The 15,744-nt window shown below is 39.6% G+C and overlaps 1 protein-coding gene across 1 annotated transcript; it reads right to left on the bottom strand.

Annotated features, from left to right (window-relative positions):
• Positions 1-656: 656 nt before the first annotated feature.
• Positions 657-15,691, bottom strand: CHMP5 (charged multivesicular body protein 5). Its single transcript, XM_028525139.2, has 8 exons — positions 15,377-15,691; positions 14,474-14,578; positions 12,611-12,657; positions 9,687-9,780; positions 9,481-9,552; positions 5,761-5,869; positions 3,194-3,306; positions 657-1,351 (listed from the first exon to the last, which is right to left on the bottom strand). The coding sequence occupies exons 1-8, from the start codon at positions 15,443-15,445 to the stop codon at positions 1,301-1,303; spliced, it is 660 nt and encodes a 219-aa protein (XP_028380940.1). The 5' UTR covers positions 15,446-15,691; the 3' UTR covers positions 657-1,300.
• Between the last annotated feature and the right edge of the window lie 53 nt (positions 15,692-15,744).

Genomic DNA, 15,744 nt, shown 5'->3' with positions numbered 1-15,744 from the left:
GGAACTACGATAGAAGAAATATTTAAAGGGCTGAGTAAGAACTTGTAGGAAAGTCAAGGAAGGTTTCAAGAAGGTAATGTTGAATAACAATGTTCGCTTCCACACTGGAAGGCTTCTTGAGAGAGTGAGGTTAGTAGGGGTGGGAGAAGGTTACATGTGTTTCACTCCCACCTATAACTAAACAGTGAAGTTTTGAAGAGAGGAACTGCTGGCCGTTGATATCCCCTGGGTTAATATAGAGGCTCTATAGAGCTGGTGTTCAATAAATGTTTATTGGATTGACCTGACTCATGAAAGGCTGGTGTATGTGCCATTGTGAGGCACCAGTGAGGCTGAGTGAGGAAAGGAGGATGTAAAGACCCTGAAAATCAGGCAGGAATTTGGACTTGTTGTAGTACTCCCAAGAAAAGACTGAAGCCCCTGCACAATTTTACCAATAAGGAAACAGAAATTTAGAGAAGCAAGGAGACTACTTAGTGGTTATTAAATGACAGACTCAGGGCCGAAGCCTGGATTGTTCCTCCTTCTTTCTCCTATGCCACAATGCCACCAGGTAAATTTCTTTCTTTAGTGGAGTTTTTAGACTGAATCAACATTATACTAAATTTGGTTTTTGATGTGGAGGTTTTAGGTTGAAGTGATATTATTAAAATATATCCTTTTGAAAAATATTTATTGAATATAAATAAATGTCTTATACATTAAATATCAAGAAATATTCAGTACTGATTACAAGTCAGGCTGTAATACTGAGGGAACCACAGACTTAAAACACCCACTCATGACATAGTGATAATTCCATTCCCATACTGGACACAGTAATGATTACTCACTAGACACAACAAAACTCATCAAAAAAGACCATCACTTTGCCAACCTATAGTATCACAATAGAAAATGATTTTGAATCATAATATAAACAGTTCTAGTAAGTTCATCTGCCTTGTCAATTTATCAGGTCAAATTGAGATTGTGGAGTTATACTATCACCAAATCTAAAAAGTCCCATTTCCTTGATTCCATTTCAAAATATTAGTAAGTAATGAAATCATATATACCTACTAATACTTTTACGTAAGTTAGTCTTTCATAAGAGAAAAGGAATAAAAATTTAGTACAAAGAAAGCATCCCCCAAACACTGAGTCTCTTAATGAGAAAAAAAAAAAGAGCAACGTAATTAACTTTTCCTTTAAAGAAAGGAAAGACACCTTAACCTGTTATGGCAAATTTGGAAAGATAAATATTTCCTAGTCCCAGAATAAGTATTTATTTTACACCATGTACTTGAATGATGCAAGTCTATGAAGCAGGGATCTGTGGCAATCCAAATTCATCCACCAGGACTCCATCCTGTAAAAAGGGAGCAATGTTTAGTGCCAATATTTTTCAACTGATAAAAAAAATGATTACACATACTTAGCAGTTAAAACTCATCTCCAAGTGTTTAATCAATGAAAATCAAAATCCCACTCAGAAGATGAGAATGAAATTTTTTATGAAAGATAAGGATGGAAGTGATGAACCTGGAAAAGAACTAGAAGAGGTCAAAAGGGGGTGATCGTTGCAGGGTAAATGAAGAGTAAGAGAGAAAGAGAAATTTTAGTGTAAATCTAGAAAGGGAAAATGAGGCTGGGAGTGGTAGTCCTTGCCTACAGATTTCCATTTTCACTCTGCTCTCTAAAGTGAACAACTAACTTTTATAGCCTCCCAAATCCTTGAAGGAGCAGTGCCCAAACTTATAGGCAGTCATACCACTATCAATTAAGAAATCGTATCCCAACAGCACTTTAACTCAGGAACCTATGACCTTCTAGAAGTGGACATAACATACATGCTCCAGGGAATTAAAAGTGTGGGCTATGCCACTATTAATAAAAATTATTTCACATGTGCTGAGCAAATGCAGTCTTTGCACCTGGAACCCTGAAATGGCCAGAGGTGTGGGGTAGACAGGAAGGGTATAGTAGGGGAGGATAAACATTCATAGAAATCAGCTATAGCCCTGGCAGGTGTGGCTCAGTGGACTGAGTGCCAGCCTATGAACCAAAGGGTTGGTGGTTCGATTCCCAGTCTAGGGCACATGCCTGAGTTGTGGACCAGGTCTCCAGTATGGGGTGAGTGAGAAGCAACCACACATTGATGGATCTCTCCCTCTCTTTCTCTCACCCCTTCCCATCTCTAAAAATAAATAAATAAAATCTTTTAAAAATCAGCTATAAAGGACCTGAGAAATTACCCACTTATCGCTTTTTGCAGCCCCCATTTTATAGGTGAAAAAACACTGATGAGATTCAGAGAGAAGACATGAATTGCTAATTTGCTCAAAGTCACATAGTGAATAAAGGCAGAGCTGAGACTGGCTCCCATTCAAGGACTCTGTCAACTATATTATGCATACTCAGTGTGAATGAATGTTGGGAGATAAGGCAAACACCAAGACTGTAAATGTCCAGTAGCAACAAAAAAATGACACACTATACCAGGAACTAAGATGGAATGAAAACAATTTCATATGCAGCAAAACTTTATCTACTTATAATAATAATAATCATGTTGCTTTGAACAAGGCTTTAAGTTCCCAAAGCCCTTTTTACATATAAGATCTAATCTGATCTACACAACAATTACATGAGATCATACCTGTATTTTACAGATGCAAGAAACAGAAAAGTACAAAGCAGCTAAGTGGTTTGCCAAGGTCTTACAGTCAACTGAAGAGACTTAAACCCTGCTTCTTTTACTGTATTGAATTAGAATCTTTCTACATTAAGTTTTATACTTAAAATTGTTAATCCTTAGTTTATAACATCCACCCTACAATTAACCAGTGTGCCCGGAGAGTAGAACCTTTTATATTGCTGCCTAGCACGGTTCCTGCGTGTGTTACTAATGGTTTCCCAGGAAATGTCTAAAACCTGTAATTGGCACGCAGTACAAGTTCACAATAAGGTTAATTTGCAATATTATACAAACTATCATTGTATAAAAACATTCCTGCATATCCATGATGCTATTTATACTGCCTGTCCATAATCTGATGTAGGAAAACTGGGCTTTCAAGGGTACCCAAAATAATGACTAAGACAATCTTTCCTTGTTCTACCTTAAGAGCACCTTTTGGGTTCCTAGACTGGTGATCAAGCATAAACCTTTATAATCTGCATAGAAAATATAAATAGAAAAAACTTTCACCTTATTCTTTGTGTCAGTGGGAACACCTTCTGGAATTGCAGGTGCAGATGCTGCTTCATCCAAGTAAGAACTGTCTTCATCAGCCAGAAGCTCATCACCCAGTGCATCCAACTCTGAAATCAAAATAGTCAACATTTCAAAAATATGTAAACAAAAAAACTAGCAGCTCATGTTAAGAAAGCCCAATTATTTATAAGATGAACATTTAAAAACAAAGGGCAAGGGATTATTAATTTCTATTTTCAAAATAAAAGGTTAAAAAACAAAATAAAACAAAAAAAACAAAATAAAAGATTAGCATTATAAGAAATTTTCAAGGGAACTAATGTGGTAAAAATCTATGGAAAATCAAAATCAAAACAAACAAACAAAACGATCATTCCCTATGGATTTATAAGGCTCCAGTCTTCATGAGAAGACTCTGGAGTTATCAGTTGGCCAATTCAAATTAGAAAATCCTGACAATGAATGTAAAAAATTCTCTCTCATTTATTGATGAACTTGAAAGACGACAATGAAAGTAGGTAGGAATTGTGGTACACAGGATGATCATTACACGAAGTCAGGCTTTAAAAAAAAAATTCTATGGTAAAATGAGTAGAACGTGATCAGGAGGAAAGACAATAGCAGGCAGAGGCTCATTAGGAGAAATTCCAGATGGGAAATAAAAAATTAAGAAATTAGTGGGAGGGAGGTTCTAGACAAAAACAGAAAATAGAGAAATGGAGCAACAGTAATGTTACAGGGTTATCATGTGACAGAAAATCCAGTGTAGTGGTTCTGCCATCTACCCAGTTACTCATGCCAGAAACTGACAAGACATACTTGATACCTCCCTGTCCCTCCATATCTAATCAATTACTAAGTCTGTCCACTCAACCTCCTAAAATGTCTTCATCTTTTTTTTAATCCTCACCCTAGGACATGCTTATTGATTTTAGAGAGAGGGAAAGGGAGGGTGAGAGACGGGGAGAGGAACACTGATTGGTTGCCTCTTGTACACCCCAACTGGGGAACAAACCCACAACCCAGACATGTGCCCTGACCTGGAATTGAACCTGTGATCTTTCAGTTTACAGGGTGACAATCAACCAACTGAGCTACACTGGCCAGGGCAAATGTCTTCAATCTGTTCACTTATCTCTGTTTCTGCTTTCACAACCTTTAGTGTCTGCTTTAGTCTCAGACACCATCATCTCTTAAACAGATTGTATGAATATTTTCTAAACAACTCTCACTGAGGCCACCCAACAACCCTTCTCATTTTTTCTTACTCACTCCTACTCATCCTTCAAGTCCCATGCCTGTCCCCCACTCCCAAATATGACATTTGGGACATTTGACATTCTGTCCAGAATGTATCCAGTCATGTAAAATGAAAAATAAAAATGTATTGAAGAAGATACAAGATACAAAAACACTTTATATAGGACAATGGTGCCTCAGTAGCCTTCAAAGTAGGCACCTTGGGACCTCACACAGTTCTCCCAGTTGCCATCAGCTGCCCCATCATATTTTCCTAAATCTCATTGATGGTCTGAAATCTCTTTCCTTTCAAAGGTGATTTTAATTAGAAGTCACAGGACGCCAAATCTGGGCTGTAGGGGGGACCAAGTTACTTGTGTGATTTGATGTTTTGCCAAAAAACTCTGCATGAGACGTGATGCATAAATGGGTATGTTGTCGTAAAAAGTTGCCCAATCACCTGTTGCCCATAGCTGCAGCCTTCTGAATCACCTGAATAGTTTCCGCAGAGGAATGTTCAAGCTTAATGCAAAAGTCTGATGTAGATTCATTGCTCTACTCACTCATTTTGAATGTGACAGCCACACAGTACACACACTCACTCAATGGCATCTACCACCCCCACTGACTAATACAGTGAAGTCACCATTGTTCACGCATGTGCATTCCAGTCCACTCTCCTTGGCTGCCAGATTACATAAATATCACGCAAACCATTCTTGTTATAGTAACAATGGCTAGACTTTTTCCAGACAGACCTTGTATGTTAAGATTCCCCAGCTACGTGCTTCATAGTACTCCATACTTCTCCAGCCATTTGTGCTCTTATAATTAACTACTTGAAAGAAGCAGTTTTACCCTGCTCAAGAAGCTTCAGGAATGAAGGGGTTATATCTGTTTTTTCCAATGCTGAATCCCCAGCACCTAACAGTGTCTGGCATATAGCAGATGCACAGAAAGTATTTGCCAACTACTGTTTCTTGATCTGCACTGCTGTTCTGAAGGAGAGGACTCCAAGTGGCAAAATGGGGAACAAAATCAAAAGGAAAACAGCAGGGAAAGGCAGCGTTTAGACACCAAGCACTGGGTCAGCAGAGGCCTCTGCGAGGACCTTCCTTTAGAACTTGTCCCTCCCAGAATTGCTGGTGGAATATGTAAGTTCAGTTTGGCTGCCTCACACGCTTTCTTCCCAAAGACTGTACCATGAACTATCTCTCAAGGAAGCCCCACAGGCATTTTCTCTACTATTTGGGAAAGGGTCCTAGGCAGCTGCTCCTTTCAGACTCTAAAGCTAGATATGCACTGCTTTTCCCGTAACTTACCTGCTTCCAGGTCATCTTCATCTAACTCTGGGGTGCCGTAACTACGACTCAGTGCTTCTTGGATTTCATTCGCATCTTCCATCATATCCTCTAGCTGGTCTTGTAAATCCTATAAAAATACATGACAGAATTTTTATTCATTTCTTACCACCATTCTCTACCTTTGCCCCTACTCTCCTCCGATTCTCAGAAAGGAATAATTCTTAAAAAGATGATGTACAAAAAAAATGCAGCCTTGGCTGGTGTGGCTTAGTGGATTGAGTATCGGCCTGTGAACTAAGGTCACCTGTTCAATGCCCAGTCAGGGCACATGCCTGGGTTGAGGACAGGGTCCCTGGCTGGGGGTGTGCAAGAGGCAGCCAACTGATGTTTCTCTTTCACATTGATGTTTCTCTCCCTCTCTTCCTCCCTCCCTTCCTCTCTCTCTGAAAATAAATAAATAAAATCTTTTTAAAAATACAGAACACATAGTAAATTCTCAACAACTGTTAGTTCCCTCTTTTACCCCAGTCCTTAGCTACTGACTATTTTTAGTCAATAGCTGAGCAGGGGATCCTCTAATGGACAAGTTCAAGAAACTCCTAAATGTCCCTTCTAATTAAAAGCACAAGAAAGTGAGCTTCAAGAATTATTTAAAAATCACATGTTTGAAGAATTTCCCTAACAGGAACTGTAAATGTCACCGACCTATGTAATTCTCCTCCTGTTTTTGGTGGTAAAAATATAAACTTAAAGAAAGACAAAACTGGTGATCTTGTATTTGAATTTAAGGTGCCTCATGGAAATCCAAAGTCTCACTGCAAGAATAGATGTCCATTATCTCCCTGTCATTACAGAAAGTTTACCTGAAACATTATATCAAACAACAGTTACATTATCAACATTTTTCTAATTGATGGAGAAAAAGAGGTAATTGAGATAAGCAAATGACTCTTCTTGAGTTAGCCAAGGACTGCCTACATTTGTAAGAAAGGAGGCAGTAGCAGAAACAACTGGGTTGTATAGAAAGTTATACTGGGCCTGCCATGGTCGGGGAAACACAAAGTGGATTCAGGATAGGCCTGATATCTGAGAAGAATCTGAGAACTGGTATAGCATAATAAAGGGCAGTTAGTAGTCAAACATATCTAAGCTAAAATTTTGTCATTACTCCATGAAAAGTAATGTCTCTAAGCCTTAGTTTCTTCATCTGTAAAATGGGATTATTAACAGCCACATCTCATAGGGTTACATAAAGATTTATTGCAATAATATATGTCAAGCATTAAGCACTTAATACTACATACCTTCTACTATGCTAAGGATGTGCAGAACAACAATATACTCCTCACACACTGAAAATTCCATATAATGGGGTAGTGCTGACATTGTAGAAGGCCCAAACCAGCATCATTTACCCTTCAGAATTTCTAGAGCAATACAAAACATCTGAAAACTCCTTGCTGGCCCCAAATCAGAGGTTTATTTTTCCAAATAAAGGGTGGAAAGTAAAATAGAAAAAAAACATTAAGAAAACAACACACCTCATTTTCCTGCATTTCCAAGTGTCAAACTACCACATTGAACATATGTAACATTTTGCTATGAAGAGAAGCACTGGCTGAAACAATAATTAAGAGTGAAAATAATGTAAACTAATCAAGTCAAGTTAATACTATGCTATTACACACCAAGATAAGATATTCTCCCCAAATCATGTAGGAATAGGCTTCCTAGCAACAGACTCTAGGATGGACACAGAAAAAGCCATCACACAAAGAACTGATAGACTCAGTATTGGATAAACAAAATAAATATAAATAAGTGCAAGCATTAGATTTGATGTGCAGAAACTGAAAAATAAAAAAGACAGAAACAGAGCTATACACATACCCACACAGAGAGGCAAAATTTAAAAATGAGAGATATAGGCCCTGGCTGGGCAGCTCGGTTCATCAGAGAGTGGTGCTGATATGCCAACGTTGCGAATTTGATCCCTGGTCAGGGCACATACAAGAATCAACCAATGAATGCATAAACAAGTGAAACAACAAATCGATGTTACTCTCTCCCTCTCAAAAAGTCAATAACTAATTTTTTTTTAATTAGGGCTATAAAACAATAAAAATATTTCACAGTATTTTAAGAAAACAAATGAAATTCAAAGTATAGGGTCTGGCATAAATAATGCCCCTGTTTTATTACAAAATCATAAGCTTGTAATTCTGTAACATAACAATATCACACTCAAGCACACAATATGGCATTTTAGGTGAAATGTTCAAATTAAAACTATAAATTATTGCACACATATTATTACCACACCAACCACACTGAGGCAGGTGTTACTTCAGCCGAACCCTGGCTATAACCCAACCAAAGACAGACACACACACACACACGAGTTAGAGAAAGAAGCTCTCCACCTGTCATGTGGGCATAACCTATTACGGGACAAGTAAAGGATAATTAGGCAGGGAAACAGACAACCACAGATGAAAGATGGAGAGACATACACAAACCCACCCCCCAGAAAAACCAAACTTTCTATTTTATTACATAGCTCTAATTAAAAGATGAGGAACCCTAAAAGCAAAAAATAAAATTCAATTTCATTATATTTGATTATCAAGTAGTAGTATACAAATAAGATAAACAAACATATAACATTTTTCTCAGTAAATCTTCTGGAAGATATCACTAAGCTTAATTCCTTGGAAGCAGAGACTGGTGAAGAATTAGCTGGATGGCCACAGGCAGTCTAAGAAGGAATGCTCAAAAGCAGCAAGAGGGAAGAATGCCGTCACTCCTCACTCTCACAATGTCACTCCTCACACTTACAAAAGACTGAAAGACCGGCACTGCCAGAGAATACCTCTGCAGAGACAGTGAAATGTTGGGTATGTAGTAAGTACTCAACCAACACTTCTTGAATTGGACGGAACTACTTTATGTCCTTTACTAGCCTCTCGTTCATTTGTTCATGAACCATCAAATTCTTTCTGTGGCCAGGCATCGTTCAAGGCACTGGGGATTCGACAGTGAACAAAATCAAGTCCCTACACTCATACAGAGACATTCTACTCAAGTGGTAGACATAAAGGGCACCACTGTATTTTCAGGAAAGTCTCTTCAACTCTGGCCAGTCACCACTCCCTCCCCTGCTACCTCTGCTGGCCACCTGGGCAGTAACATGAGAGGTGAGAGGAGCCAGGCTCTTGGGGCTCACCTCCCAGACAAAACGCAATCTCAAAAGAAATGCTAATTTCGAGGACCTAATGACATTATCACAAATCTAGAGAATTACTAGAAGAGGAAACCAACCTCACACCAGGAACTGTTTTAAGTGCTCCACATATATATGCTCACTTAACACTCACGACAATCCTAGGAGATGGGCAGCAACATCACTACTTACAATTGACTCTAAACAGACTCCAAAGTCAATGAGTTAGGAGTAACAGGAAACCAGGTGCTTATTTATCAGTGCTAATTATGTGCCACGCATTGAGCGTGTAGATGCACCAACTCATTTATTCCATCTTCATAACAACCATATGTGATATTAGGAACCCTGCAACATGGAAAGCAATACCTCTGGTACCCTGTCCCAAAGTTACTTATTAGTAAATGGCGGGCCCAAGATTCCATTCCTCTTCTCTGCCCTTCCCCTCACATACACATTCATTTGGATTCTTTGAGAAACCAGTGAACTCTTGCAGAAACCCTTATTCATCTCACCTCGATCTGGTCAATTTTCACTTGCTTGTATGCTTTCTTCATCTCCTTTACTCCCAGTTTCATAGCATCAACCTAAAAAAAGGTTAAGAGAAAACACAATGTCTGAAGATGCCATGCTGGTTAAACTGTCTTTTTAAAAACCATGGGAAAGAGCACAAGAGTACAAAAATAAAATAAAATCATGCGAAGAGGTGCTATGCAAGTACCGTGGTCTTGGTGTCCTTCAGTGACTGGATGGTGTAATTGGCTTGCTCCATGTTAAATGACTGTTGGGCGAGATTGTCCCGCTGCTGCTCGTACCTTTTTAGAGTGAATCGAGAATGGCAAATGTGAGCCAGACCGAGATACTCAAGAAGAAAGTATCTCTAATACTAAATAAGAGAATTTTCTTTTAAAAAAAAGTTTAAAAGTAAATACAGGAAAATTGGCCAAAACAATCACTAAGCCAATGATTTTCAACTTTTTCGCCTCATGGCACATATAAACTAATGACTAAAATTCTGCGGCACACCAAAAAATACAATTTTTGCTGATCTGACAAAAAAAAAAGGTACAATTTTATTTTATTCTTATCAGACAGCTGTTGTTGTGTTGGCTGTTGTAATTTTTTTAAATTTGACAATCTAAGGGAAAAGAGGTCAGTGCCCCTGACTGAATAGTCAGGTATTGCATGTTTTAAAAAATTCTTGCCTTGGCTGGCTGGAATATTATCCTGTAAACCAAAAGGTCGGGGGTTCCATTCCTGGTCGGAGCACATGCCTGGGCTGCAAGTTCAGTCCTTGGTCAGGACATGCAAGAGAGGCAACCAATAGATGTTTCTCTCTCACACTGATGTTTCTTTCCTTCTTTCCCCTTTCGCTAAAATCAATAAGCAAGTCCTTGGGTGAGGATAAAAGAAATTCTGTGGCACACTGGCAGAAAATCACTGCTCTAACCAAATACCATTTGATGTATCCCTTCAGTTTTTTTTCTTTTGTATGTATTTCAGTTACAGCACTATTTTCCATTTGAAATTATAACACTTATTGCTACAAAGTCTCAATGTTTGTGTCTTTATAATGTTTTACATTATTTCCTATACTAAATTCTGAGGCAAAGGTTCTTCATATATGAAGTGAAACTATTTTCCAGTAGACTGAACTCCTTGAGAACAGATATTTTATTAATCAGGTATCCATAATTGGGTAATCAATCTGACCTAATATAATGTCTAGAACTCAAAATGTTTTTTAAAATAAAATAAAGTTTTATATCAAAGTATAACACTACCTCAAAGACTTAGATCATTAATATTCTTTTATTTTTTCTATCCTCACCCAAGGACATTTTTTCATTGCTTTTTAGAGAAAGGAAGGGAGAGAGAGAAGCATCAATGTGAGAGCAGTATCAACTGCTCCTCCACATGCCCAGACCCAGGATTGAACCCACAACCTAGGTACCTGCCCTGATGGCAACCTTTTGGTTAACAGAGATGACACCCCAACTATCTTAGCCACCCAGGCCAGGAATGTCATTATATTCTTTACATAATATTTGAAAACCATCTAACTATCCAACCAGGAGAAAAATGGTCAATTATGGTGCAGGCAAATGGTGGTGGAGTATTAAAAAGTATAGTTTCCAAAGAATATTTAAAAGAGCAAAGAAATGCTCATGATATGACGTTAAGTGCAAAAGGATACCTGTACACACACCATTTGTTTTCCTCTTAAAAATCATGTGCGTATATATCATGGATGCTCAAGCACAGAAAAGACACTGTAAGAAATCATCATTTTAAAGGTGGTTATTCCTGATAGTAAGAATCTAGATAATTTTTCCCTTCTACTCATATTTATGTATTTTCCAAGTTTCCACAATGAACATGTATTTACTTATTTATTTTAAAGATTTTATTTATTTTTGAGAGAAGGGAAGGGAGGGAGAAAGGGAGAAAAACATCAATGTGTGAAAGAAACATCAATCGGTTGCCTCTGGCACACGCCCCAACTGGGGACTGGCTCTCAACCCAGGCATGTCCCTGACTAGGAAACAAACTGGTGATCTTTTACTTTGCTCAACCAACTGAGCCATGCTGGTCAGGGCTGTATTCTTTTATTAAAAAACAAAACAAAACAAAAAAAACACTTAAAACTTGCAATGCTACCGATTAAGAAGGCAAGAGTTTGACTACACTATGGCCTGGCTGGTGTAGCTCAGTGGATTGAACTCGGGCTTCGAACCAAAGCATCGAAGGTTCGATTCCCAGTCAGGGCACATGCCTGGGTTGCAGGCCACGGCCCCCAGCAACCGCACATTGATGTTTCTCTCTCTCTCTTTCTCCCTCCCTTCCCTCTCTAAAAATAAAAATAAATTAAAAAAAAGTTTGACCATACTATCACCACAGGAGGCATTACCATTTCTTTTTCCAATTTTGTCTAATTTAGGAGTAAGATGGCATCTGAGGTCTTTTAAAAGTCACTTTATAAATAGGGAAAAAGATAGTATTAACAATCTTTCTGGTTCCTTAGTAGTTGATTACATCTGACCTCTACAGCCTGCAGAAGTCCCTTCAGCTGGAAGCTCACAAGGGTAAGCAACAAACGTAATATTTGGCTTCTGCTCAAACACTGGGATATGGTCACCTAAAACAAATGAAGGACCCTTAAATCTCCTGGTGGGAGGGAACAAATATTCAAGATTCCCAATTTTACAGACAAATTTAAAAGGTACACTCTGATTAAAATAAATAATGGGAAAACGAAACCCTATAGATCTGGGCAGTCCAATACAGAAACCACCAGCCCATATGGTTAAACTTGAATTGTTAAAACTAAATAAAAGTAAAGCTCCAATTTCTAGTCATACTAGGAACAATTCAAGTGCTCAATAGCCATCCATGGATAAGAGATACTGAACTGGACAGCGTAAGTACAAAACATCACTAACATAGCAAAAGTTCTGTTTAAACAAATGTTGCTGAATACACGGGTTGGGTTGGGTTGAGGGGGGACACCCATCTCACTATGTATGTAAACAAAATTTGTAATTAAATGAAGAATGTTTATGAAATGATATAAAACCTGAAGAAATGGGAGATCATTTCTCTTTTGGTCAAATCTGTGAAAGAAAGATTATACCTATAACTTACATCCGTTTTTGCTTTAATACCCGCAAGGCTTTCTGCTTGACCATATTCTGAGGAGAAAAACAGATTTCAATGAAAAGAATTAGAAAACATACATATGGTGAAAGAAATCTCCCATATCCCAAAATGTATGTATCTACATACTCTCTTCTTCAAAGCAGCAGATATAGTAGCTTCTGGATTGTTCCTTACCTCCCCAGCACAGTCTTTAAGCCTCAGCTCATCTCTGCCTTTGCATCCCACATCTCAGTGTATGAACTGCCTGCCTTTTTCCTGGAGCATATTAGTTCCACTCCCAGCTCCAACAGTGCTGATTTTTGATATCCATTTGCCTTAGGAGATTCCCAACTTGGACATCCTACTATCCACTCAAACTCAATATGCACAAACTCCTCAACCTTCCCTCTCCTTAGAAATTACTAACAACAGTCCCATCAATCTCTCACTTTTCTAGGTCGAGAACCTTTGTATCATTCTTACCTTTCCTCTCTCTGTTGTCTCTTTGTGACCACTCATCTTGTTACTGATTTTCAGAACTCACTTTCGTATTGATTAATGTCATTCTTACGACTAACCCCCATGGTTTAGGCTTTCATCTCAAGTCTAGAGGACCTTTCCTGCCTCTGGTCACTCTTCATTCCATGTCATCAACTAAGATGGCTGAGTGGCCTTGTCACCTTCCTTTCTATACTGCTCCATAAATTATTGTCTCCTTCATTGAAGAAGTAAAAGCAGATATTACTTCACAGACAATAATAATACCAAACAGCCCTGGCTGGTGTAGCTCAGTGGATTGAGCACGGGCTGCAAACCAAAGCATCGCAGGTTCGATTCCCAGTCAGGGCACATGCCTGGGTTGCAGGCCACAGCCCCCAGCAACCGCACATTGATGTTTCTCTCTCTCTTTCTCCCTCCCTTCCCTCTCTAAATAAATAAAGAAATAAATAAATAAGTAAATAAATAATACCAAATATTTACTGAATGTTACTATGTACTAGACACAGTTTTATAAAGGTCTCATGAATTACCTCATTTAATCCTCACACTATAATACAGATATTATCCCCATTTAGATGGGAAAACTGAGGTTCAGTGATGCTAAGTAACTTCCCTAGCTCAAATGGTTAATAAGTTATAAAGATGGAAGCAAAGAAGGTAGTTTCATATCCACACTCCATGCATTTTAATATAGTACTCTATGTTTCTACCCAACCAGAAAAGGAAAATAAGAAATTAAGTGACTTTATCAAGGCATAGCTAGTAGATAGTGAAGGTGTTAAGGGCCTGGTCTCTAGGCCCTAGCTGGGTAGTTCAGTTGGTTAGAGTGTCACCCCCAAATGCCAAGGTTGTGGGTTCAATCCCTGGTCAGGGTACATACAAATATCAACTAATGAATGTATAAATAAGTGGAACAACAAATCGATGTCTCTTTCTTTCTCCCCCTTTCTCTAAGAAAATGTTTTTAATTAATTATAAATAAATAAATAGAACACTAGTCTCCAGATGCCTAACTCAGCACTTTTTTCCCCCAGTATGCCACTCCTTGATCAGTCTATTATACCTATCCACTACATGACCAGCCTGGCAACTCATTACTCCTGAAGATGGCCCAGCCCTTCTCTCCAGATTGCTACTTTCTCAATAGAATATGCTAATTCCCATATACATGCTTTTGAACATTTGATCAGTGTCTTCTCTCCAAAAGGTCAAAATCAGTCTCCCTCTCATATCTGGCTGCAAACTCCCTTCCCTGAAGGATACACCCTCATGTAGGTTTTCTCCTTACCAGCTAATGCTGCCTTCTGTACCAGCCCCTACTCCACAGCTACTGAAGTCAGGCTGTCACAGCAGCTGCTGACTACTTACCTTTGCAGGACCTTCTCTCATCTTCTTGATCTGATCCTTGTACTTCACTAGTTCAGCATCTAGTCGAGAAATCTTCTTGTCAATGGATTCTGCTCTGCTGTCCACCTGGAGGGCAAAAAAATCAAAGGCAGTTGTAGCTATATACTTACATAAGGGGCAGGAAAGGAAAAAATATGGAGAAAGAAAAATGAAGAGGATCACATCGTGAAGGGTGGAAAACTGTGGTTCCCAAAGTGAGGTGGGATTCCCACAGAAACACTGGGGGACTTTTATAAACTCTACTCCACCCCTCAGATTCTGATATTCCAGGATCTCCTTTAAGTACGTTTGGGCAGAAAAATAATTTGAGACTCACTAGGTTAAGCTGAAATTTTTCTAGAATCAGAAACCAGTCAGGCTGGGGACACAACCAAGAGGTATGTGAAACGAGTTAGTGTCCAGTGGACCCTGGCTATGTGGAGGACCAGGGTTGTGAATTTTGTTACTGAGATTCAGGATCCGGACACAGATTTGTTCGCCTAGGATATCAAGCTATGGGTCCTAAAGTGAGAGAAGGAAGAGGGATGAAAGAGGGGTAAGGGGTCTGTCTGGACAAGGTGGAAACAATATATGGGCCTATGGCTAGCTGGTTTAAAGGGATAAAGAAAGAGCGAGTGGGCGCGGCAGTGGGCATCAGAAGGGGTCGGGGGACAGTTAGGGAAGACAGTGATGGGTGAGGGGTCCCTGGTTTGTGGCGTCAGGAATGACCTGAGTAGTAGAACGAAGGTGGAGTGAAAAGGGCCGAGGTGTAATGGGCCCAGAACTAGAAATGGGGTGGAGGAGTAGGAGCCGGGAGCTGGGGTGGTAGGTGGGGTGAGGAGTTTCAGAGGCTCCTAGCCTAGTTATATGTGGTCAAGCGCGCACCGTGCCAATGCAGTCAGTCAGGCTGGGCGGCGGAGCCTTGGGTTTCGCTTTTCCGAAGATTCGGTTCATCTTGACCGGCCGCGAAGAAAACCCAAACACCGGAGCAAAAACCAGAAACGGAAGTAGAGAACCTCCGCCTCTGCCTTGACTTCCGGCTCCCAGTGCGCATACGCAATGAGCCTATCGGAGTTTCCCGATCCTTTCTCCGGGTTTTCAGCTCGATCTTCCGGGGAAGGAGAGCTCCAGGAGGTTGGAGGTGGTGGATAGAGAGTCAGCGTGGGGTGTGGCCACGCTTGGCGATATGGGGGCGTGGCTTCAAACCAGCAAGGCGGGGCCTCATCTGAGTGGGTGGGACCCAGGGGCGGCTT

The sequence above is a fragment of the Phyllostomus discolor genome, chromosome 3, assembly GCF_004126475.2.
Source record: "Phyllostomus discolor isolate MPI-MPIP mPhyDis1 chromosome 3, mPhyDis1.pri.v3, whole genome shotgun sequence".
NCBI classification, from domain to species: Eukaryota; Metazoa; Chordata; class Mammalia; order Chiroptera; family Phyllostomidae; genus Phyllostomus; species Phyllostomus discolor.
This window is presented reverse-complemented; position numbering and strand designations above follow the sequence as displayed.

Excerpts from the sequence above, each read along its gene's own strand:
- CHMP5 (XM_028525139.2), bottom strand. The coding sequence starts at position 15,445 with ATGAACCGAATCTTCGGAAAAGCGAAACCCAAGGCTCCGCCGCCCAGC. Across the intron at positions 9,781-12,610 it reads GTATTAAAGCAAAAACGGAT|GTACGAGCAGCAGCGGGACA; the intron begins GTAAGTTATAGG and ends CACTCTAAAAAG. Across the intron at positions 1,352-3,193 it reads CCACTGACACAAAGAATAAG|GATGGAGTCCTGGTGGATGA; the intron begins GTGAAAGTTTTT and ends CCCTTTTTACAG.